The sequence below is a fragment of the Dicentrarchus labrax genome, unplaced genomic scaffold (genome assembly GCF_905237075.1).
Source record: "Dicentrarchus labrax unplaced genomic scaffold, dlabrax2021, whole genome shotgun sequence".
Classification (NCBI taxonomy): Eukaryota; Metazoa; Chordata; class Actinopteri; family Moronidae; genus Dicentrarchus; species Dicentrarchus labrax.
Window position 1 is genome coordinate 5,682,622 of NW_026136719.1, and position 23,675 is coordinate 5,706,296.

The 23,675-nt window shown below is 43.8% G+C and overlaps 1 protein-coding gene and 1 long non-coding RNA gene across 4 annotated transcripts in view; one reads left to right on the forward strand and one right to left on the reverse strand.

Annotated features, from left to right (window-relative positions):
* Window positions 1-1,075: 1,075 nt before the first annotated feature.
* Window positions 1,076-23,675, forward strand: part of samd4a (sterile alpha motif domain containing 4A) — a 63,662-nt gene continuing 41,062 nt past the window's right edge. For all 3 annotated transcript variants that reach the window (XM_051379223.1, XM_051379224.1, XM_051379225.1), the window contains exon 1: window positions 1,076-1,492. In XM_051379223.1, the coding sequence (XP_051235183.1) occupies window positions 1,297-1,492 (196 nt within the window). In that variant the 5' untranslated portion in view covers window positions 1,076-1,296. The remainder of the gene's footprint in view (window positions 1,493-23,675) is intronic.
* On the reverse strand, window positions 2,488-4,883 carry LOC127351564 (uncharacterized). The gene is made up of 3 exons (XR_007880915.1): window positions 4,765-4,883; window positions 4,361-4,403; window positions 2,488-2,961 (listed from the first exon to the last, which is right to left on the reverse strand). It is a non-coding gene; the product is annotated as an uncharacterized LOC127351564 (long non-coding RNA).

Here is a 23,675-nt window from a genome sequence, read left to right on the forward strand (position 1 = left end):
ATAAATAGAAAATGTGTGTGTTGTCCACTGTCATTCCCTGTGTGCTGATGAAGCAGAGTGACAGTTTTAGACAGCGGCTCTCTCTCTCTCCCTCTCTCTCTCCTCCTCCCTCCCTCCCCGGCTGAAGCTCACCACTACACCCCCAGCCTCGGGGGTTTTTTTTTTTTTTAAAATACAGCTTTTATGTGACTAACCTGTCATTAAAATAACGGAGGGAAGGGAAGTCGCTGCGAACAGCCAGTCGGTAACCCGGCGTCCTTCCCTTTTTTTTTTTTTTTTTGTGGAAGATTCCGGGATGCAGCGCAGCCAGCACTACCGACAGCTGTATTTTTAGGAATGGGTGGATACCAAAAGCGAAAATTATTTATTTTTGTCCCGGCGGTGAATGCCACAAGCCCTATGCGCATAGGCGACGGCAAAGGAGGCGACCTATAAATGCATGTATGAGCTTTTTTAAAGGCTGTTTTTTTCTTCCTCCTTCCTTCCTCCTCCTCTTCTATTGCAGCAGCAGCAGCAAAGTCTGCAGAGCTGAAGCAACAGGGAGAGCCTGTCGCATTTTCTATATAGCTTGAGTTAAAAGTCATTGCATATGTATATTTAAATATGTGCACAGAGAGCGTTGTTGTCTGGTGCTGTGTTTCCTCCTCCCTCCCTCCCCCCCTCTTTAACTTTCTGACATCCTCCTGCAGGCTTAAGAGGGATTCCCTGAAGAACGAGAAGGAAGGAAAAAAAAAAAAATGCCAGTGAGGCTGAAGCTGATGTGACACAGAGTGTGCTAGAAGAAAAGCTGACTCATCAGATATCAGTCTCTCCTGGGAGCGACTGAGCGTTTAAAGAGAGAGAGAGAGGAGGAAGAGAGGAAGAGAGAGAGCAGCTCCTACCACCTAATGCCGAGCTAGAGGAGTACCTCGCACCAGAAGCCCCCTCCGGCAGGAATATAATAAGAACCTGCGCCGGCTGCAGGGGGGTTACGAGATTTTGGCACCAGAAGGCCTAAAAAGAGTCGCCGAGAATGGCATCACATTGCTTCAGCTGAACCTCACCAGCTGACTCCCCCCCCCCACCCCCCCCCCCTCCTCCTCCACCCTCACCCGCCTCCCCCGCCTCCGTCTGCCTGTAGAAACATCAACAAACGTCCTCCATCACTTTCTTTTTTACCCCCAAAAACAACCCCAAAAGTCTGTGGGAGGTCCTCACACCTCTCAGCTCAGCCCGGCTCGGCTCCGGCACCACCACAAACCCAGTCCGCCCTTCACCCCCACCCCCACCACCTCCCTCCTCCCCGCCTCGCAGACCATGATGTTTCGCGATCAGGTGGGCGTGCTAGCCAGCTGGTTCAAGGGGTGGAACGAGTGCGAGCAGACGGTGGCTCTGCTGTCCCTGCTAAAGAGGGTGAGCCGGACCCAGGCCCGCTTCCTGCAGCTGTGTCTGGAGCACTCCCTCGCCGAGTGCACCGAACTGCAGGTCCTGGAGGGAGAGGCCAACAACCCAGGTAGGAAACATCCCTCCGCTCAGACACCGTCTACATCAGACATGACAGACAGATTAACACAGTGAGGCGCCTTTAGGGTGACCACGCTTTAAGTGCCCCCTCCTCGTCCCACTGTACACATTTATGGGTACAAACACAATAGATTTACATAATATTGGCCCTTAAACTGATGACATGTATGAGGCTACACGTAAAAGCGATGTGGTTATGCTGAGGGGTCCCTTTGGTGGTTCTCCCCCCACGACTAAAAACTGCATTTTCACATAATTTTAGACTCATTTTTAGATATTACACTCGGACATTGGCAAGAAAAATGTCCTGAACTGGGTAACGATTGATTTAATCTTTTGAAATAGAACTAAATTATCTTTCTAGAGTAACAGTAAAGAGGGAGAACTCGCCTTTGGACTATGGATAATCCAGCCCAGATTTACAAAGATGTGTTTACAGGCATTGACAGACCAGATTTATTAGTTTCTCATACATTATGAATGATAAACACTTAATTTGTACCTCTTAGATGTATTCAAACATATAGCGGATGGAGCAGTACATTACTTCTGCTTCAGGCAGGAGTAATGTACTGATATATACTGATTTAGTCATTTTAATCCCAACTCATTTAAACATTCAAAGGTTCAAGGATTTGTTTTCCCAAAGGAACCGTAGTCCCCCGACCCTGGAACAAACACACACACACACATACGGGCCCCACGCTAGCATTAGTAGAAATTTCCTGTCCAAAACATTCCTGCAGAGCCATCAAGAGTAATAAATAGCTGATTCACTGATGTTAGGAAACTGTACAAAGTGTTGCTCTGAACTGTGGCCAGTCAGTAAGTGATTGTGGAAGGAGGTTTTAGGGTCGTGTATAGTGTTAACTCAGCTGGCACCGCGGCCCGGGCCCGGAGACGTCAGTCAGTCAGTCAGCGTGCCAGCCTATAGCACTGTGGTGCTCCTTTGGGTTGGTATCGCGCCAAGGCACCCAAGGGGGGGTTGGCTGGGTTTTGTTGCATCAGACTGCAGCGTGGCCATGGAAACAAAAACCCTGGCAACCACCCGGGCTCATGAAAAATAGAAAGAAGTGCTGCTGCTGCTGTTGCTGCGATGGAGAGCAGGCGTCTGTGTGTACCTATGGCAACATCTGCATGCAGTAACACATCTGACGGCTTACACCGGGGTGACGTAATGGCCCTGCCCTGCTGTGACACTCACACACATTACATGGCGTTTCCATTGGGGGTTTACAATGGGCCGTGGCGGCGGTTAATGCCGGGCTGGTCTGTGTTATTGTTTTATATGAAGCTGGAGACATCAGAGTGGCAGCGAATGAAGTTTTTCCTTCAGTCGACCCCTCCCAGAGTCAGCCTGGTTCGTACTGTCACAGATCAAAGCACATTGACGACATTGGGAGGCTCCACTGTTATAGATTGGTGGTATACAGATACTTCGTTTAACACTGTGGCTTTCTGAAAGGTAACAGCACAAAGAAGATATGAACACATTAGTAAAACATTTATGCAGCAAATTATGTTATTAGGCCTGAATAATTCGAGTGCTTCTTCCCCCCCAGGGGCGGATCCAGAGGGGTGGCATCAGGGTGCCAGTGGCTTACCCTTTAAAAAAATCCCTGGCCACCCCAGTGTGGTGTCACATTTAACACATTTGAATTAAAAAATAATGTGTTAAAAACAAACACATCTGATTTAATGATCTGTTATAGACACATTTTAGAGTAATAGGCTTAAATACAAAGAAAGATAATTTGGAAGTAAAACAATTTATTGATTTCTAATGGCACCTTTAGATATTTCTATTGAATGTTTTACTAATGTGCCACAGTAATGTAATGTTTTTGAGTTAAAATAGTGATTATTTGCCCTCTCTGGACTCTTAATTGTCTGTACCTAACTGTTAAATGTTTGCTGGAGCCAGATTATTCCCAAAGAAACAAAAGCAGAATCAGTTTTCATTCAGTGTCTTAAAATGAGTCTTGTTCAGCATTCCTGAAGCAGTAGGAAGGGTTTCCCCTAACAAAGTGTTTGTAATTTTCTTATAAATGCTCTGATCTTAATATTTCAGGTACAGTCATTATCACAGTCCACGTGTCAAAGGTCAAGAAGCAGCTACAAACACAGAGCGGTGGAGTAGCATGTGGAATAACCAGGTTATTCGAGATGAATGGCTTTGTTGTAAGTTATATGCAGTTTTATCTGAAGCTCAGTACTTCCACTAATTGAGATACGGTTCTTTATGTAAATACTGTCATTACATACAGTACAGCTGTTCAGTCTTAACCCATGTGGTGGTTTACGTCGTGCTGCTCATCATCCAGACACAGCGGTTGTGTTGCTTGTTGCTGTGCTGCGTCAAGGTCTTAGGTCTTAAAGGCCTCTCAAGGGGGCATATTACTTACTTTTGAAACTTTAAAGGTCAAATGTGTAACATATAGGATGATCTACTGGAATCTCATATTCCAATGTATGTTTTCATTAGTGTATAATCAGTTTTCGTTCCCTCAGAATGAGCTGTTTTTATCAACAGAGGCCAGCACATTGAACCGCCATGTTTCTATTAGAGGTGTAAAGATTTGACCGATATGAGTCGGTAATGTTCTGTTATATAGCTGCAACGACATCGGTACACAAATCTAAATGCATCATTAACCAGTCGATGGTCCGATTCTAAATCTACTGATTGAAGCTTTGCTGCTAACAGAGTCTCTACTCTGAAAGGTAAAAGAGAGTAACGTTACCGCAGTGACGCTTCTAAGGTCGCCACACAAACAAACTTGTCTGTATAGCCATTTTCAAGATCTGTGGGACAGTGATTAAGTCCAACGGTAGCACGAGTAATCCTAACACTCACCTGGTGAGACGACACAGTGACTCCTCTGCAGGTGACAAGGATTCTGAAATGAGACATTTGTCTTTGAGATGCACACCCCTAGTTTCTACAGTAGCACAGAAAGGACAAACCAAACACTGGCTCTAGATAGGCCCTTAGTTTTACAGCCACCATAGCTTCTAACAATATTGTTAATCCGGCTTTTAAGATTGAAAATGCAAAGGTCAACTAAGCAGGCATACAGTAATGATTAAATGAGATGGTAATAATAATAATAATATGCAGTTTTTTTTGACACATGCACAGACGTGCTTTCAGGACTGTTTTCATTAAGTACGGCTGTATGATTTAAGCACACGTCGACTCCAGATATCCTGTGCAACAACCTGTCACAGTGGAATTTAACAAGCTTCTACCTTCCTTACCTTTTTAGATAGACGTTTGTGCCCCGCCCTTTAGTTTTCTCCCACCTGTGCCAGCTTGTGGTGGCTTCCTCTCCGCTGATTCAGCGAAGTAAGGTGGAATCAGCGGGCCTGTTTCAGCGCTGTAGACTTAACAGGACACATGCTGCTGAAAAGAGGGAGATTGAGAAAGTTGTCTGGTTACGTGATCCCTCTGGTATGTTGTGGTAGCGTGTTTGAGTGCTTATGCACCAGAGAGAGGCAGATATATTGAGTCTGCTGTTTTTTACTGGGCCAATACTGATCTTGTATTGATTATAGAGAATTTGCCAATTTGCAGTTATTTCTTACCACAGCCACACACAAGGAGCATATAAAGCCTGAAAAATGGTGTTATGGTCGTTGCCATGACAGTTTGTTGGAGCCAGCGCAGGAAACAATGGTGGCTCGCCCGGTCGCACATGATCTCGTATTCCAGCTAAACAGTAAAATATGTTTGTGAACAGATTTTAGGTGAGAAATAGTCAACACAGTCACATAATCTGGATCCATATCTGATCAGCACTGCCTAGTTTGACAGTTTGATCTGTTTCAGCTGGACGGACTCACTGAGAATGAGCTGTCAATCACAAGCATACCCTGCTTTATGGTCTATTTTACTCTAAATAAGAACCATCAGTTACTAAATGAACATCATGCTGTTTGGAAGAAGACTTGAAACTAGAGACTGAGACCATAAACTCATCAGGAAACTGTTTACTGAGTTAATAAATCAAGAGGGAAGTCGGCTCATTTCTCCATAAGACTGTATGGTATCTGCGTGTTATTGCAACCAATGGAGCCGCCCCCTGCTGGTCGTGACATACCATGCAGGTTTAAGACACTTCACAGACCCAGAAGCTCACTGTCAATAGTTTGACCTGAATGGACCAGAACCTTAATTACTATCATTGGTAACACCTGTGTTTTACCCTACTGTTTCATGTAAAAATGGCTGCTGTGAAAAAGTCTATTGGAAAGTTTAAAAATAGCCATTTTTAAAACCTTTTACTCTCTGCTACTTAGGCTCAGTCAGTGTAAAGGAACAAAACCACAAAATCGCTCACAGGCTGGAAGAGTGTTCAGACCAACTGTGAGTTCACTAAACTGATAAGTGATAAGTAGTGCAAGTGTGATTCAGACCTGGCAGGCTGTTGAAGGGGTTAACATGCAGCTGGAAGTCTTGGGGCTGAGTGGAAAAGCGCAACTATTTGGAAAGCGGTGTACAAATGAATGGAATCCTCAGTGACCTACTTCTGTGAGCGGCTGAGAGGCTGCCTTGTTTTGAGACCCAGCGAGTGATGCGACTTTATGGTGCGACTTGAGAAGCGATCGTAGTCAATGGGGTCACTATCTCACCGAAAGACAGGGCCGAGTTGCGTCACACAGGATTTATAATTTATCGTAGTGTTATTTTTAGACTCCTGTGAGGAATATGGTCGCTTTTCTGAGAGTTTTTTAAGCTTCTGCATTTCTATCTGAACCGCCTTAGTGCAGATGTGTAAACACTAGTTTTAATTTCAGGCCCTAACCTTAAGTCAACAGGAGCGATGCCATCCATAATCATCCCAATTCACCTCACAGATTTGACTTTTTGATGGGAGAAACCACAGAGTTTAAACCCTGGCTTTCTTCTGTGTTTGCCGATGGGAGTAATCTGTAGCCTGCAGCATTTTCAGTTGTAGTTATTAAGGAATGTAACTTCCTGTTATTCCCCCCCCCCCTTTTAAGGAGAACAAAACGTCTTTTGAGACAATCCCAAGAGGGACAATATCGGATCAAGTTGAGAGGACATGAATAGTGAGCAGAGTACTGTCTGAAGGACGACACACACACACACACACACACACACACACAGGGTGTAGGGTTAGTATAAGGGGTGGGGTTATGACAGGACAGTGGGCCTGGTGTTCTGAATGACTAACTTCATTTTCGTGTGGTGCGGCGTACTGCTGACCTGGCCTGCGCGGCTGTTTGAGCTGGAAGGAGGCAGGGCAGGGATTCGATATGTACGAGCAGCTGTGTGGAAGGGCTGAAGGTGACAGAGACAGAGCTCTGTGTGTTTTAAGATGAGTGGCAGCAAGTCAGCGTGTTTCATTCACGTCTCAGCTTGTAAGAACTACAATCATGACGTGTAAAGTCGCCGTCTAAACTGTATGGTTGCCTGAGATGGTGTGCGAAAAACTGCTGCTAGTAAAAAAAAGTTGCTATCCTGAAAAAGATCTACCACACCGCAGATATTTAGGACATCAAATGCAAATATTTTCTGGCTGAATCACTGTTGTGTTAACGTCCCCCTCCACTCAAAAATGTGTTTTGGTTATTGTTACTCCACTTGGATATTGGAGCGTCACTGTACAGAATGAATTGTGTGCAGAGATTAACAATGTTTTCACGTTTGTCTGTTCTGTTCTCACCTTAAAGTTCTTGTTTTTTTTTCAGGAGAAAAGTAGGAGTGAGTGATATTTTAAGACTTTCCAGCTAGTTAATCATTATTAAGATTATTATTCCAAGTATCTCTTGCAACATGTGGAGGTGAGCAACTATAGGAGACATCCTGCTATCTACAATTTTTAGTCGATAGTCGATTATCAATGGATTTTGTATTTTTAATTGTGTCCTTGTCACTACCTGTAACTTCTTGTACTTGGTTGGTATTCGTGTTCATAAAAAGGTTTTGAGAACAGTTAGCAGTACAGATTAAACTATACTGTCACTGTCTGCACATCATATCTACTGTCTGTTGTGAGTGACAACAGTGTGAGCTGGAAATGGCAAGAGAGATGAGTCTCTGACAGCAGAACCTGAAGGCTCTGTAATAGGTTTTTTTTGTGTAATAACAGGATTTTCCAAAGCATGTAAATGGGGGAAAAACACCTTTACACCTGGAAACACCAGATCCTTCAGAAATATCAGGATTATACAAGGGGTGAGGAGTGTTTGGGGGGGTTTACATCAATGAAGAATTTGAATTTGAAAAGATGTTTGAATCTAGGTCAGAATATGACTTCCGGCTAAATAATTAGTTTTCATCAGAGCTGGCGGCGCTTTGCGTCTAATATTGTAGAGAAAGCCTACTTCTGCATCTGTGTGTGTGTAAGATGACTGACATGGAGGGAAAGTCTACGTTGTATAATGGCTAGTATTACTTAGTGAATTCCTGTTGCACTCTCTGCCTAAACTAGGTCTGATGAAAACCTGGGCTGGAAATCAGCATTCCCGGCTGAGGCGGTAAACGGTTCCGGTGTTGGGGATACTGTCTAGGAATGTGGGCACGTCGGAGCACACTTGAGTCAAGCGCTCGGCGAGAGTTGGACGGGGGCTTTTCCAGCGTGGGGGGAAAAAGACACAGTGGAAAAGGAAAACTGATTCCACCTTCAGTGGAGCTAAGGTCTCCTGAGTACACCGCGGTATGGAAGAGGGGAGGGTGGGAGGAGGAGGAGGAGGAGGAGGAAGAGGAGGGACGGGTGGGGCGAAGAAGGGAAAAGATGAAGACTCAGAGAATACTGCTGCCATTTACAGCTGAAACTCATTCACCACTTTCTCTGCCTGGTCTAACTTTCCCCAAGTTTTTTATGTTTTAAAATATTCACTTGTTTTCAAAGATCCAGATTTTATGGCGTCAAACTCAGCTTTAAACGAACGGATATCCTCGCCAATGCACGTTAAAAGACAGTTGTAAAATGTTTTCTGGTGGAGGAGACTTCCATTTCAACCTGTGAGAGCGCCAGCTGTACCTAGATCAGTACTGATAGGACACTTAACAGCACCATGAAATGATAACACACACTCTTTGACCAGACCAAATGATTTATTTAACAACAAAAAAAAACCCTTAAACCCGATGTAGTTGACCTGCACTGAGCAGTTCAACAGAGTATCTATGAATATCGGCCAGCGTGGAGATAAGAGCTTAAATCAGAAGTGACGTAATCTGGTTTTTCACACACTCATACGAAAGCTTTTATTTGTCAACATCCTTTCTGTCTTTCTGAACGTCTCCTTTGCCATTCTGTCAAAGAGAGAGAGACAGACAGAGAGAGAGAGAGTGAGACAGAGAGAGAGAGAGAGAGTGAGACAGAGAGAAAACTCTTGCCTCTGTCCAAACTATTTCATCGCACCCACGCATGAGCAAACAGTTTATTTCTGGAAGTTGACGGCGTGTTCTGTGAACTCGTACTGAACCTCAGGAATGGGGACAGACAACCTGCCAAAACGACCATAGGGGAAAACGAAATAAAGCTCGTCTTTTTTCCCTTCTGCCTCTACAGCAAAGGCTTTTTCTTTTCAGTTCCAGGTGTGTGTGTGTGTTTCTGTTTTATTTTCTGTGTGTGTGTGTGTGTGTGTGTGTAAAAACAAGAGGACGGACAGAAACTGGGGCTTAGGACTAGCTGCCAAAAGGACTGCACGCTGATGGAAGCTACTCGAAGCCTCAGACATGTCAGGCTCTTGATATTATCTCTGAGAGAGGCGGACGAGGTATCACCGATAGCGGGGGATTATGCAATCAAGCGCCTCATAAATCCTTGAGGTTTAGTTTCTCACCGAACCCTTCTGTGCTTTTTCTATAGCTTTGATCCCAGCTTTGCTTTCTCCCCAGCAAGTTGGATTACCGCGCCATGCGTGTATCTGTGTATGTTTACACCCGGCCTCAAGCTACAAGACACGCTATCATCAGTTATGATTGAGTAGCCGGTCCACTAGTGCTGAGGAAGTGTTTCAAACAGACAGAACACACACTGAACGCCCTTTCGGCTGGTGGATTACAGGGTTTTAATGGTACACAAAAAGAACAGTTTGACTCATACTGTGGCTTTTGGGTCTGAGGGGGGGGTTTGTATGTTTTTAGTGCAGCAGTGGAAAAAAGATGTTACTTATTTTGAAAGCTGACAAACACTAAACAGTCGCTCATGGGCCACAGTTCTTTGCCAAGGTACTTGAATGTTTGCAAATGGCCACAAAGTATTTAAATAGAAAACAAAAGTAATATGTCGGTATTGCTCTGAGCTAATTTCACAACTACGCAAGCACGGAGGAACATCATAGCAGAGCTCAACCACTCTGATCTGAGCACGGAGGCAATAAACACTCCTACAGTGTTTGTTTGGTTGTTGGTTCGACCCAGTCTGAGTGTTCAATGAGAGGCCTGAAGGACTGGACCGGTCCCTCTGCCGCTGGTTGTAGGCACATTACTGTTGAGGCCATCACAAATGAATTGCGTGTTTGTTGCTATTTCCAAAGACATAATGTTGTTTGGTTTGGTCGGGGAACCTTGTTGACACAAAGCTTCAGTCAGATCCATTAGCCTTCATCCAGCACTGTGCAGCGTTTTACAGCATGAATATCAAATGTGTGCATAAAGGAACTTTCCTGAGCATTTTTACTGCTATCATCACGTCATATTTTATTGAACAGGTAAAGCTGCCACTTTGAAAAGATATGCATGTTTGATGAATCACAACTTGATCATCAGTGAAACTTTACACATTTTAAATACTTAGAAATGACTTTTTCTCTCAGTAAAACAAACAGAACGTGAGCTCACTTTATGTGACATTTAGGAAATGTTATATATATATATATTTATTTTTTACCTCATCAGTAAAATAATGTACAAATTTAATTCACTTTATAAATAAAACTAGATATTCACTATACTGAAGGCAACAGCCCCGTCCCTTAACCCTACACAGGCTGGGCTAACCTGACCAGCACACCTTCAAAGCTTTCCAGGTGGATCTCTGAGACATTCACTGTAATAAGACTGTTAGACTAACACGAGTGGAGTTACTCGGTTCTCGGGGTGCGTCCAACTAAAAGAAGTTGCATATCAGCCAAATGCCTAATAATACATACAGTGCAGTGTACAGTTACGCCCTCAGTGAATTATGGTGGTTAGAACACAAGTCTGAAAAATTAAAATAGAATAATAAACGTAAAGTTAAGTCTTAATTTACACGCTCTATTAGTGAGAAGAGAAAACATAACCTAGCGGATGATTCAGTTACATCTGTGTGTGTGTGTGTGTGTGTGTGTCTGTGTCTGTCTGTGTGTGTCTGTGTGTGTCTGTGTGTGTCTGTGTGAAAGAGAGAGGGTGAGAACAGGTGAGGGATACCAGTCTGTCTCATAGATGACCAGTCAGTCTTGTCCTGACCAGACCAGACATACAGGCGTATAATGTTTCCCCATATAGCCCCCACCCACCCCCACCTACACTCTCAGCCCAGCCCTTCCCCATCCCCACCCCTGCTCTGGGGCAGCTGGCTGTGCTATACAGTACACTTCTTGTGTCAGGAGGTTGTTTAAGCTCGGGAGCCCTCCAGTCCCAACTGAACAGACAAGGCACAGCGCATAAAATAGCACACGTTGGACTGGGAACAACAAAGACTGGATGTTGTTACCCAGTAACTTATCTAATGGTACTGAGGTGTACGCCTGCAGCTGACATTTAAGAAAGAAACTGATGATCTTATGATACACACATGGTTAAAGTAATACCTCTGGACAAGAAAACACAGAATTGGTAAAAAAAAAAAATAAGCCTCTTTAGTTTGTATGAGTGTTAAAAATGATAACAAATACATAATACAGACACATAATTGTATAAAAAAAAGGAAATAATCCGCTCAAAATTCACCCAATCAAGTTTTACACAAACTTCACTGTTTGGGTTCATTGTACAGTTTTGAATATAAAAGTCAAAGTCACTGAATCCGGAGTTGTATACTGTTATGCTGTGATATTTATCGAGACACTTTTTATGCCGTTGCAACCCTAATTGGATTGCATTAGATCTTACAGGTGTACCTAATAAAGTGGCCACTGACTATATTTTGTAGTCAGATAATAAACCTTACTTTCAAAGATTACTAACAGTGAAGAACAATAAACTATAAAAACTACATAAAGATACAGATACATCTTTGATACACTTTAAAACTTAACAGGAATGTTTTTTAAAATACAAAATTGAGTTTGTGTTCCAAGTTAAAATAACTTTCTGCATTACAGTGCAACACTGTCCTGGAAGTGAGCATAAGAACCCCGCTAGTAAACCCAGAAACTCCTCTTATTCATAAACTAGTGTTGAACAAGGACATCTTAATATGAGACGGGTTGCTGCTACAAACATTAGGCAGGGACATTTTTAGTTTTCCAGCCCACGGCAGCTGAGCCAAAACCTTAATGTGGGACTACAGCCTCAGCTGTGTCTCTGACTGTCCTCTCTGTCCTCACATGAATGGACGGTGACAGTGGAGACACAGCAAGGCGCCGTCGGCCACACTCGTTTTACCTCTCGATTGGCTGACACGCCGTTGGCCACGACAGACGGAGTGACATCAGCAGAACCAGCCGGTGAGAGAAACCCGTGGCAACGGTTGCCGTGACGGCCATACAACGGGAGTCTTTGAATCCCCGGTGGGTGGAAATGACCTCATCCAAACCGACTCCTGCAGGAAGCTGTGTTTAGGCCGGCTTCCAGACTCACCAAGGTGCTCGCTTCCAGGCCAGCTGACGGGGGGAGAACTTATCAATCACTTTCCACCAAGAAGCCAACCTGATGCTTTAAGACTTTTAAAGTCAGGATATGTACTTCTTGTCTGTGTTTGTAGGTTTTAATGTACATCAGATCAGTTTATTAGTGAGCATAAACATGAGTTTTTGAAAGTTAGTATTTCATCCTTGTTTAGTTTTTGTATTATTGAATTAAATAAGGAATTGTGTGACACAGCAGCGGATCCATGGGAGACTGGTACTCTTCACTTGTTGAGCTTCAAGGGCAGTTTTTAAAGAAACTTCTATCGAAGAACAGCATCCGAAATAGTCTAAACTATATGAATTAATATCAGTATAACAGATAGCAGATGATTCTAACAACCTTGCCTTCGATTATTAAAGACTATGAACTGAATGCAGAGGGAAAGTAAACATTAAAATCTGTATATCTTAAAGTATAAGTAATTCATCCAGTAATAATAAGGAATAATAACTAATCCTATGGGAGTTAAATCAAGCCAACTTCTTGCTCCTTTTTTTGTTTTTCAACTTCTACACTTTTGGTATCACCTCAGTCGAAGGTTTCAAGTGTTCCCTTTGCTCTTCAGTGTAAAACCCACAAGCGCCGGTTAGATTTTAACATTTCACAGAATGACGTAATCTGATGTTACAACAAGCCAGCGGCCATCTTTGATCCACTCCAGCGAGCGTAGAGTAGAAGCTCTCGTTGCCTCGGGGCTGTTGTGCTGTCGTGTTTTTCTGAATGGGCCTCTGTGTGTTTGTGCTGCATCCACTCACACGGTGGTACAGCCGGATGCTGAAGCTACATCCCTCAGGCTGCGGACAGCCGAGGATGCTGGGTAAACCCGTATGTCTCTCACTCACATACCCACACTCTGCATTCCACATGACACTAGAATATACATCACGAGCTGCAGCGAAACGCACACGCTTTATTGCATCAACGGCCCCTGACACACAAACAGTGACCAGTACAGCCTGACAGAGTCTGACGGGGATGTAGACAGTCGACATACTGACGTGGTCAAACCAGTTAGTTGGGTCTTATATCTTATATATTTATCTTATATGCTTATATTGATGTTTCTTCCTTCAATAATGGCAGTTTTAACATGGATGAAAGTGTATTGTAACTGTATTACAGGGAAGAATACTGTTAAACTAGTATAACACATGAATGATGTGTAACGTTAACAGTTGCTTATAAATTAACACACTACAAACTCGCTCCTCTTCCTCCGTTACATGCCTCTCCTGTCGCTGCCTGAACATGGCGGGTCTTCATCCCCAGAGTCAGAGTCCTGGTCGGAGCCTGCGTAAGCTCCCACCTGTCTTTCGAGCTCCCAGTCCGGGTTCAAACTGCTAATAGGACCGCTAACTAACTTTCGTCTCGGTGACAAGGTGAAGCTCCCGAACAGAGTATGGCGTTGTTTTTGCTTTTCTGCGACTATCCGACAAATGAAAAGTGTGTCAACTAAGATTACTACGATTAGGTCAACTATTATTGCGTGATCCAATTCCAGTAGTGGCAACCCTAGATGATATATCATACTTCCATTATGAAGTTTTAAGAATAGCTTTGCTAAAGCAACACATTCCAGCTTGTTATAGGCATCTTTGCACACTTGACATTGAATTTTTGGCACAGATTTTGATGCTAAGTTTCCAGTTTCTTTTACCAATGACTGATGGTTTTATTTAACTGTTGCTCAGAGGAAGCTTTGTCTCTTTCTGCTCTTTCAGTTGTCAGTCTGGTTGAAGCGTTGTACAGTGTTTGGTTCTCCATTTTTGGTTCTTTTGCAAACCCTTCATACAAAATAACACATATTTGTAAAGATGACTTTCTGCAGCCTAAAAGCATGAAAGCCCATTCAAAAATTTTTAGTGGTTTTCTCATCCGTTTGACAGTGCTGAGTCGAGCTTTTGTGGCAGGCGACCCCAAAGTTTTGAGCTGAATTGTATTGTTGTGATAGTAAATGGTAAATGAGCTGCCCTTGTATAGCCCCTTTCTAGACTTCCGACCACTCAAAGTGCTTTACACTACATGCCCCATTCACACACATTCATACAGTGATGCCAAAGCCCATCTCAAACACAAACTAATAATCATTCAACACATTTATACACCATGCGCAGCATTGGGAGCAATTTGGGCCTCAGTATCTTGGGGTTCACTAAGACATACAGCGGGAAGAGCTGGGGATTGAACCGCCGACCTTCTGATTAGTGGACGACCACTAATCCTCCCTATCCCCTCCTGGGCGGCTGTGGCTCAACGCAAGGAGAAACATTCATAATATCAGAGGCTGACTATGTTGATATGATGATTTAGTGTAAGCTTGATTTCTAACTGTGTGATAGCATTTTTTATTTTTATATGATATGGTATAAAGACCAGGACAGTGCTGCATACTTATATGCAACTATATAGTTTGTATCTGTGTGTTTGAACACTGATATCAAGCAGTTAACAGTAAAAGAGAGAGACCGCATGTACTAGTTCCTTCTTCAAATAGGCAAACTTTCACCTTCTTTCAGACTTCTCCTCTCTCTCTGTCTGGCTTGTTGATGTTTTTGTTGTTTGGCATACCGCAGCACTGAAGCAATTTACAAAGACACATCCCTATTAGGCTCACAAATGTACCGGAAACAATTACCCAAACCGCACCACCAAAACACTGCTGCGTGTATGTGTGTGTGTGTGTGTGTGTGTGTGTGTGTGTGTGTGTGTGTGTGTGTGTTCTCCTTCTTCCCAGCAGGTACGGAAATAAACCTTTCTTCCACAAAGGAAAATAATTATCATTCTTGTACAAGGAAGGAAGGGGGGGTTTTGAGCCAAGCGAGAGACAGACAGAGAAATGGAGAGGCAGGGAGAGCGGCTGATGGGCCCCTGACTGCCATTTCCTTAAATAGAGTTGTGGGCTTCTCCGGTCCAGCCCTGGCAGAGCGGAGGCTCACATTCCCAGCATAGCTGCGACTGCCACATTCAGAGCCTCCTCAACACTGGAGTGCTACGTACGCTTCCACAGGTAGACTGCAAATCATTTCCCCTGCTTTCAGCCCCCCACCCTGCTTCCTCCAGACCTCCAACCACCAGTAACTACTGCAGCAGGGGAGAAGAGGGGATGTTGATGAAAGACTCAAGAGGAAGTGGGAAGGGATGGGGGGTTGGAGTAGAGGATACCAAAGAATTGTTCTCCATTCATATGGCAGCCGTGTCCGTCTGCTAGGAAACCTCCCCCACTGCTGGGAAAAAGATGAGACAATAAAACACCATCATCTGGCCTCTTCACTCACCTAAAACACACAAATGAAGGATATATCTAGTATCCTGCAACACGTAGTCCTGCAGGACAGAAAGACAGATATGTTTGTGTTACAGATGTTCCACAGGAGCACCTATAGTTTTATTTATATTGAAATAAATACCAAACTCGAGTTGCGCTGAAATTCCACCAGACATGAAAGACAAGACACCTCACGACTTAATAACATCGTATCTATGACACAGTTTGACTCCATCTTCAAATCCCACCAAGAGCGTTTCAGAGCGTGTTGCCTGTCATATACGTTGTTTATTGTGTATTTTGTCCTTTAAAAAGGATACAAACGGTGTGTTTCTCTGATTAAAATCTCCACTAACCTGCCTCAGACTGACTGACTGGCCTGGTGCCACAATGTTGATCTAGCTTGAAACTTGATCCAGAGTCTGCACGCACGAGTCTGAAAATTGACCGGATTCCCTATGCTGTATCTGTGTCTGACTTCCTGCCAGTGCGATCTGCTCTGTGCTGCTTGACACGAGTGGGTTCGACCAGCAGAGAGGCAGCACAATATATCGCATGTGTAAAAACTGCATTATAATGAAGTACTGTTGTGTTGCAGGCACTGGCCAATGAATTTTATTCTCCAGATGTAAAAAAAAAAAAAGCACATTTGCTTGGTACAAACCCCAACAAATGTCACATCATCACAAGTTTAATAGTTTTTGTCAGTGAAAATTACAATTGTGGTTGCAAAAAAAAGCTTTTTTTGACCATATCGTGCAGCTCTAATTCTACCCCTGAACAAGTATGACCTCCTTCCTCCCTCTGTTAGCCTGCCATATTGTTTGATATGTGTGTTTTACAAGAGACAAGGAGTTTTTACTTTAAGTTTAACCTTTATAATTTCCTGCTACTATTGTTGGGTGACGTTCAGGCGGAGTGCTGAGCTGTGCATGAAGGCTGTAAGAGTTGTTTAAAGCGGTGATTTGGAACATGTATGATTTTCTTTAAAGAATAGATTTATAAAATACGGTCGGCCAAATTCCTCAATATGCTTCACGTCTAACCACTAAAGCATGAACACTTTGTATGCAGAGGGGAAACCCTGTAATGGAAGTTTGTGTTGATGCAGCAGCAGATTTTAAAGTAACGACAGCACCTGGATTCCTTGACTTGGCAGACCGGGTTTGAATGAGGTTCAGAGTGGATGTGGAATGATGTCAAACATTGTAAAGAGCACTCTGCTCTGAAGAAGCCAATAAAGCCGTACGCTGGCGTATACAGTAGCAGTGATGATGCTTTTCCTTTTTCCCGTGGAAGGGAGACACGCACACTGCACGGCTAACACGTTCGACCCATCAGGCAGGTGCTTCCCACATTAAAGCACACACACACACACACACACACACACACACACACACACACACACACACACACACACACACACACACACACACACACACACACACACGCTCATCTTGGCCACTGTTTAAAACATTACACAGTATAAATAAATAAGCACCCGAGCGGAAAAGACCTACTTTACACCTACTGTACATCAGCACTGCTACACGCACACACACACACACACACACTCGCACACAATGTGAAAACCAGATGAGAGCTGTGCTTTATATAATCTTCTATAAATTGACCAGGTGTCCTGGCTGCAATGATGCAAGACTGCTATGAAAAGGTGTTCCTCTTCCTGTTCTATTATGGCTCACAGGAATCTCTCTCTGGCTGTCTCTGCTTGTTAAGGCGCCCTGGAGACACTGATTGATCTTTCACTGATTTCATTCAGCAAAAGTTCCTCCTGTGATCTGAACGCCGGAGGGGTTTGCGCTCCTTTTTCACGTCAGTATTTCCTGTGGAAATGAGATAATGGTCTGGTTTCCACATTTAACCTTTAAAGTGTTCCTTATTTCTTTTTAATTAGAGCATTAAAGACATTATCTATCATAAAAGACAAATGTTTTTTAACAGTAGTTCCTACAGGGTCCTCTGGTTTCCATGATGTGTTTTGTAGCCTATAGGATTTTCTAGAGTGTGTCCTGGTTTCCATAACGAGAGAGGAGTGATGTGGCAGGAAAAGCTTCGACTGACCAGTTGGGTTTGGATTGTGACCAGTAAAAACATTTCATATCATTAGCCGTGCCACTAGACACAGAGAGACCCAGGAAAACAAGATGGCAGGCTGTAAACCTTTACACAGGCTTAAACATTGTCTTGTCTCAGTCACCAAACTGTGAATCCAACTGTAATGGAAACAGAGGAGGTCGATGGAAACTGGGGGGGGCAGCGTGGTGACTGCCCTGTTTGTCCCTCCTCTATGTTCACTCCTCGGTGCTGAAACCTCTGCCAACCTCGTGAACTCCTCTACCGCCGGCTTCAGCTGACAGTGCTGTCAGCAGCCGTGCAGGAGAGCCGCTTCCTAGTCCAATAAGCTCGTTTTACTGCAGTGTGATCAGGATGCACGCTCTAAAGTTATTATTTTTTTATTTTAAGTATTTTTTTTTGGCTTTTATTGCCTTTATTTGATAGGACAGCTGAAGACAGACAGGAAGGGGGGGCAGAGAGAGATAGGGGATGACACACAGCAAGGCCTCAGCCTCGGGTCGCCAGCTCTACCCACTGAGCTTACCGGGCGCCCACACTCTAAAGTTATTTGACTGTGTGTTATTATTATGTTTTCACATCTCAGATGATGATCAAATGCACAAAAATGTGTGTTTTGAATATGAAATATGTGAATATATCTGCCTAGTAGACCTTATTCCAAAAGTGACAGACCTACAGTCACTTAGAGCCTGTTTACACGCTGGAAAATAACTATATAACTTCATGTGTTAAGTTTCCCGAACTTACAAGAAGGCCCAACTAATTAATTAATTGTTTCTTAGAGTTTATATAGTTTATGCTCACTCAACTCTCAAAATTGTGTGATTTTTAAGGGGGATATTACTTAGTTACTAGTTCAGTGGACAGTGTGTTCATAATTTACATAGAACCGAACAGACACTGCGTTTTGTGTGTACTTACAGGATGTCAGTTGAGTCATTCAATATGATAATAAATACAGTAAATACAAAGCAATCATTGGATTGGACGACAATGCATGGCTGTGGCTGTTTACACTTGTATTTAGAATTATCCACTTGTGATCAGATCACCTGAGTCGTATATTTAATACCCGGTGTAAACAGGCTCTTAGGAGTGGAGCAGATTAACGGCTGGTTCTCACCATTACCTGCTATGTTAAGAGGCCAACTATCTATCTATCTATAATGTCCCACTCATAGATCACAGACAGAAGACACATGTAAAACAGAATACAGGTGTTGTTGTCGTCTCCTCTGATTGACGAGTGTCTCATTGAAGAAACGCTGCAGAATACCTGTGAGCAGTTTACTGTCAGCGAGTGCGTGCGCCGCCTGTTAACACGGAAACGGATGCACGTCGGTCATGTTTGCTTTAAATTGCCTACTATCCATCCACGTCAGAGCAGCGTGTGTGCGAGATAGAGGCAGCGAGAGCGGCGTAAATCACCTGCCGACCGGTTTCCTGACAGCTCAACCGTCTGTTTCCTCTCACTCAGCTTCACCTGTCTGACGTTGACGGCTGACGCGCCGATTATTTCGATGGACAGGGATAGATTTTCTCTTCTCCACGCTCTCATTACTGTTCGACTTCAAAAGCTGACCCTAAAAGAATAATGTGCACCAACCGCACCAGCTAAAGGCCGGTGTTGGTGATGTACAGGCGCTGTTTGAACGCTGTGTATCGCAGCCATATCACTTCGCTGTCTGATGTGTGGTGAATGTGCCATAACGTCCCTTCCCTTTGGATTGATGAAAGACTTCGGCTAAACTTTACTTTTTAAAAACTAGACTAGACAGGCGTAAACAGTGCTCCTCCTCCTCCTCCTCTTCCTCTTCCTCTTCCCTGCCCCATCAGTTATGTGTCAGTAGGTCAGGCTGAGGCCAAGGTCAGGCTGGTCCCACAACACTGACTCTGTCTCTCTCTCTCAAACAGTCTCCCTTCTTTCTGTTTCTCTTTCGTCTTCTTTCTCTTTTCCCCTCTCTCGACTCTTCTGCCTATTTTCTCCCCCTCCCTTTGTTTATTGCCTGTGTGATTGTCCCGTCTTGTTTATTTTCCTCTCTTTCTCCCCTGCTCCAGTTGAAACCTGTTGACACCGGTGAACTTTCCAGTCTGTATCTCGTATCCCCACCCCCTTCCTTTCCCTCCCCCATATACGCAAAGGGCCCCAGAGCTTGTGTTAGGGCCTGTGGGAGCCTGCCTGCACTTCTTGTCAGGACATGGACTCTCTCTGTCTCACTCTCTCTCTCTGTCTCTCTCTCTCTCTCTCTCTCTCTCTCTCTCTCTCTCTTCTCTCTCTCTCTGGGTGGGGCCACGCAGCATATAGCATTAGGTCATAATATATTTAGTGAACCACACCTTTTTATATACACTGTCCCACCAACTCCTCACTTGGTCTTTTCTTTCTTGCACTCTTCTTTCTTTAGTTTCTTTCTTTTACTTCTTTTTACTTTGGTTTGTTTTGTTTCTTTTACACACACTCTTTCTTTAATATTTGTCTTTCTTTGCTTCTGTCTTGTAGCTTATTTCTCTTCCTGATTTCACTAATTGTATGTTGTTTTTGTCTGTCTTTTATATGCATTCTTCTCCTTCCTTATTCACACCTCTTTTATTCTTGGTTTTATTTCTTACCCTCTTACTTCCTTAAGATGCTTCTTGAAATGTGTGTGCCTGTCAACTAGTAGGAAGTTATTAAAAGCTGACCGAATAAAGAGGGCAACTTCTTTGTGTCAGTGTTAGCTCCTCAGTGTAGTCCAGTTGTCCCACCCTGAGCCGGGCCACTGATGCCTGAGGATGAAGTGTTCGGGTGGGACATGGTGTTGAGTCAAGACCAGTTTTAAGTAACAGTTGTTCTTTCTTGGATAAATAAGGTAGAGCTGCACTAAAACTTCCTCACATGTCTCCCTTAGTGGCTGTTTAGTAGGAGAGTGTCTTTACATCACGTTGCAGAACTGACAAACCAACAGGTTTGTGAGGTAACAAGGATTCTTGGTAGGTGCATAGTGTCTAGGCATTGGATGCTGCTGTTTATCTCCCTTCCAATGTACCACATATCTCAAGTGTTGTCACTGACATATCTGTGTTTCCATCAACTGGGTGACTTCCAGGCACCATACTAAACTGCACAAATATCGAAAACATCGATTCAAGCCCCTGGCCAGTGGAGGCGCAGTGAGCAACACCTTTGTGTGATTTGCATTGTACGGACGGAAGCCGCACTCGACCACACAACAACAACACGGCAACCGAAGCAGCAGTGTTAAACCAGTGCCTTTAACTTTAAAAGCAGACGTTTAGACTCATTTTAGATTCCAGTGTAAACCCGGAACACAGGAAATAGACACAAGTAAGGTAGTGTGTAAACTGTGCCAGGCAGTACTAAAATACTGCAATAACACCATGCAGATGCTCTGCAGCAACCCGCCACTAAACCTGTGGATTCAAAACAGACACAACTCGACAGATCCTTCCTTTGCAAACTGCCGCCAAACTCTGAGGCCGTCTTCATATCTAAGGCCCTACGACCGCACAGTGTCGTGGAAAACGGGGGTTTTAAGAAGATGGTATACACACTCGGAACCACGATACGCCATACCAACACGCAAACACATGACGGAAGTCGCCATCCCGAAGCTGTAATTTACTTATTACTGAATCGATATTTCGATTGTTTTTTTTTAAATCGCCTTGTTACAACATCGCAATATATTGAATTATAATCCCTGTATTGTGATATGTTTCATCCCCACATTCTTGCCAATACACAACTCAAGTAACCAATGACACTAATTAAGGTTATGTACCATTCAGGTCAGACAGAGTCAGGGATGCACCCTGGCTCGCTGTAAATGGAACGGAGCCTTAATCGGTATTATTGGTGATACCTGTGTTTACCCTAATATTTCATGTCAAAATGGCTGCTGTGAAAAAAAGGTCTGTTTGGAAGTGTCCCAGGAACGATGACCACTGTTTGTGAGCAAGAGCTGTCCTGTACTGTCAAGAAACACCCTTGGAAAATGTTGTGGAAAGGTCCTGGAAAACGATTTCTTAACAATGGTGGGAGATCTGTGTAGTTATGTAGCATCCCGGCATGAAACATAGTTGTAGTTGTTGTTGTTGTTGTTGTGCTGTTCCAATTTGTGTTTTAATTTAAGTGTGATCTGCTGTTCCAGTTTAAAGTTGAAGAGACTTAAAAGTGTCATGAGTGTAATGTCAACATCAACCGCTCATTCATTTGACATATTGCCTGACCAGCATCCAATGCCGGTGTTTTGTGTAAACGACTTGGACATTGTGATAATGTGGTGTGTGAGAAAAGACCTGTTTTCCTAATAGTGTTAAATAGAGCTTTAGTACAGAGAAAGGGATAGGACTAGGGCTTGGTCTGTGTGTGTGTGTGTGTGTGTGTGTGTGTGTGTGTGTGTGTGTGTGTGTGTGTGTGTGTGTGTGTGTGTGTGTGTGTGTGTGTGTGTGTGTGAGCTCGGCTGTGGATCCGTTAGGAATCACTGCATTCTTCAGCAGCAGGCTCTGTGGTATGCCAGCACATTCCCCACTGCTGAGCTGGAGAATCCACTCGGAAAGCAGGAGCGGGAACTTTTCCTTTCTACCCCCCCACCCCACCCTCACTCCACCCATCTACTACTCTCTCTCTCTCTCTCTCTCCACCCACATCTCCCTTTTCTCCTTCCGCAACTTCTTCAAAGTCGTCCAAACTGTTTTCCTGAATTCCTTCCCCATACAGTCTGGGGCTTTTGTCTGAACCACTAAGTCTTGTTTTATGTACTGTATGTGAGTCTAAGGTTAAAACCCTTTCATACAAACATTTATTATCTCCTCCAGTCTTCCAGGCTCTCTCTGTTGGTGTTTTTCAGCTTAGCCTCCTTGTCAGGTCCTTTCTTGAATTAAGTCCTCTGCTGTATGTGTTGTCGGTCAGCTCTCTCTCTCTCTCTCTCTCTCTCTCTCTCTCTCTCTCTCTCTCTCTCTCTCTCTCTCTCTCGCTTTTGCTTGGTTTGCTGTCCTCAGGTTGGCAAAGGGAACACGCTGTGTCGGACGTGGTGTTGAATCAACAACGGCTACAGCGAGTTGCCGGTAGTGGGACAAAGTCAGCCCAGCCTCATGTTTGTTTTGCTAACAGGAGAAGCACAGGACAGAGGTTTAGAGGACACACACGCACGTCTTGTGAGGATTTTCCATGGACTAGATTCATTCCTTAACCCTAACCATGCTCGGTTACACCTCAGCTGTAGATTCATATCAAACGTCTTTCTTACAAGCCACTTTTAAGGTGTGAGTCGGGGTGTACGTACAGACCTTTCCACACACTTGTCTTGTTCACATATCTCTCTCTCTCACACACACACACACACACACACACACACACACACACACACACACACATAAAGCTGGTGTGTCATTGTCAGTTTGTTTGGGAGTTGATGTGTCCCTTTGCTAACCACTAATATGGTCTTATCTGTTGTGCTAGCTGCCTTGTTGTGGCTTTGTGTGCTGTTGACCCATCTATATTTAGAACCAGAGGAATCATGTGTCTAACAAACAGTCTCCACAAGTGTGTGTGTGTGTGTGTGTGTGTGTGTGTGCGTATCCATTGGGGTGTGTTTGTGTTTGCACATAACCAATGTGTAACAAATGAGCTAGTACAATCGCATTGTTTCCACCACTGTCACTTGTGTCTTGTGATCACAGAGTCGGATGTGAAGAGGACACGCTGAATCAGACTCAGGGTCAAATTTAAACCCAATGAACATCTATGTTGTATTACTCTGATATGTAATGGGATTAATATTAATCACTTGAAGATTTTCAGCAGTTTTTGTTGCTGTCCGTGGCTTTTTGTTGTTAGTATGTGTGGTCGTGTCTCCAACCACTAAGTCACTGCTACACTCCTGTTTGTAATTGATTTTAAACCCTGTGCTAATCCAGCACGGTCACAATTAGGGAGTCAAATTTGCAAAGAGACTGCTGTGTCACACAGAAGTCTTGTGAGATATATAA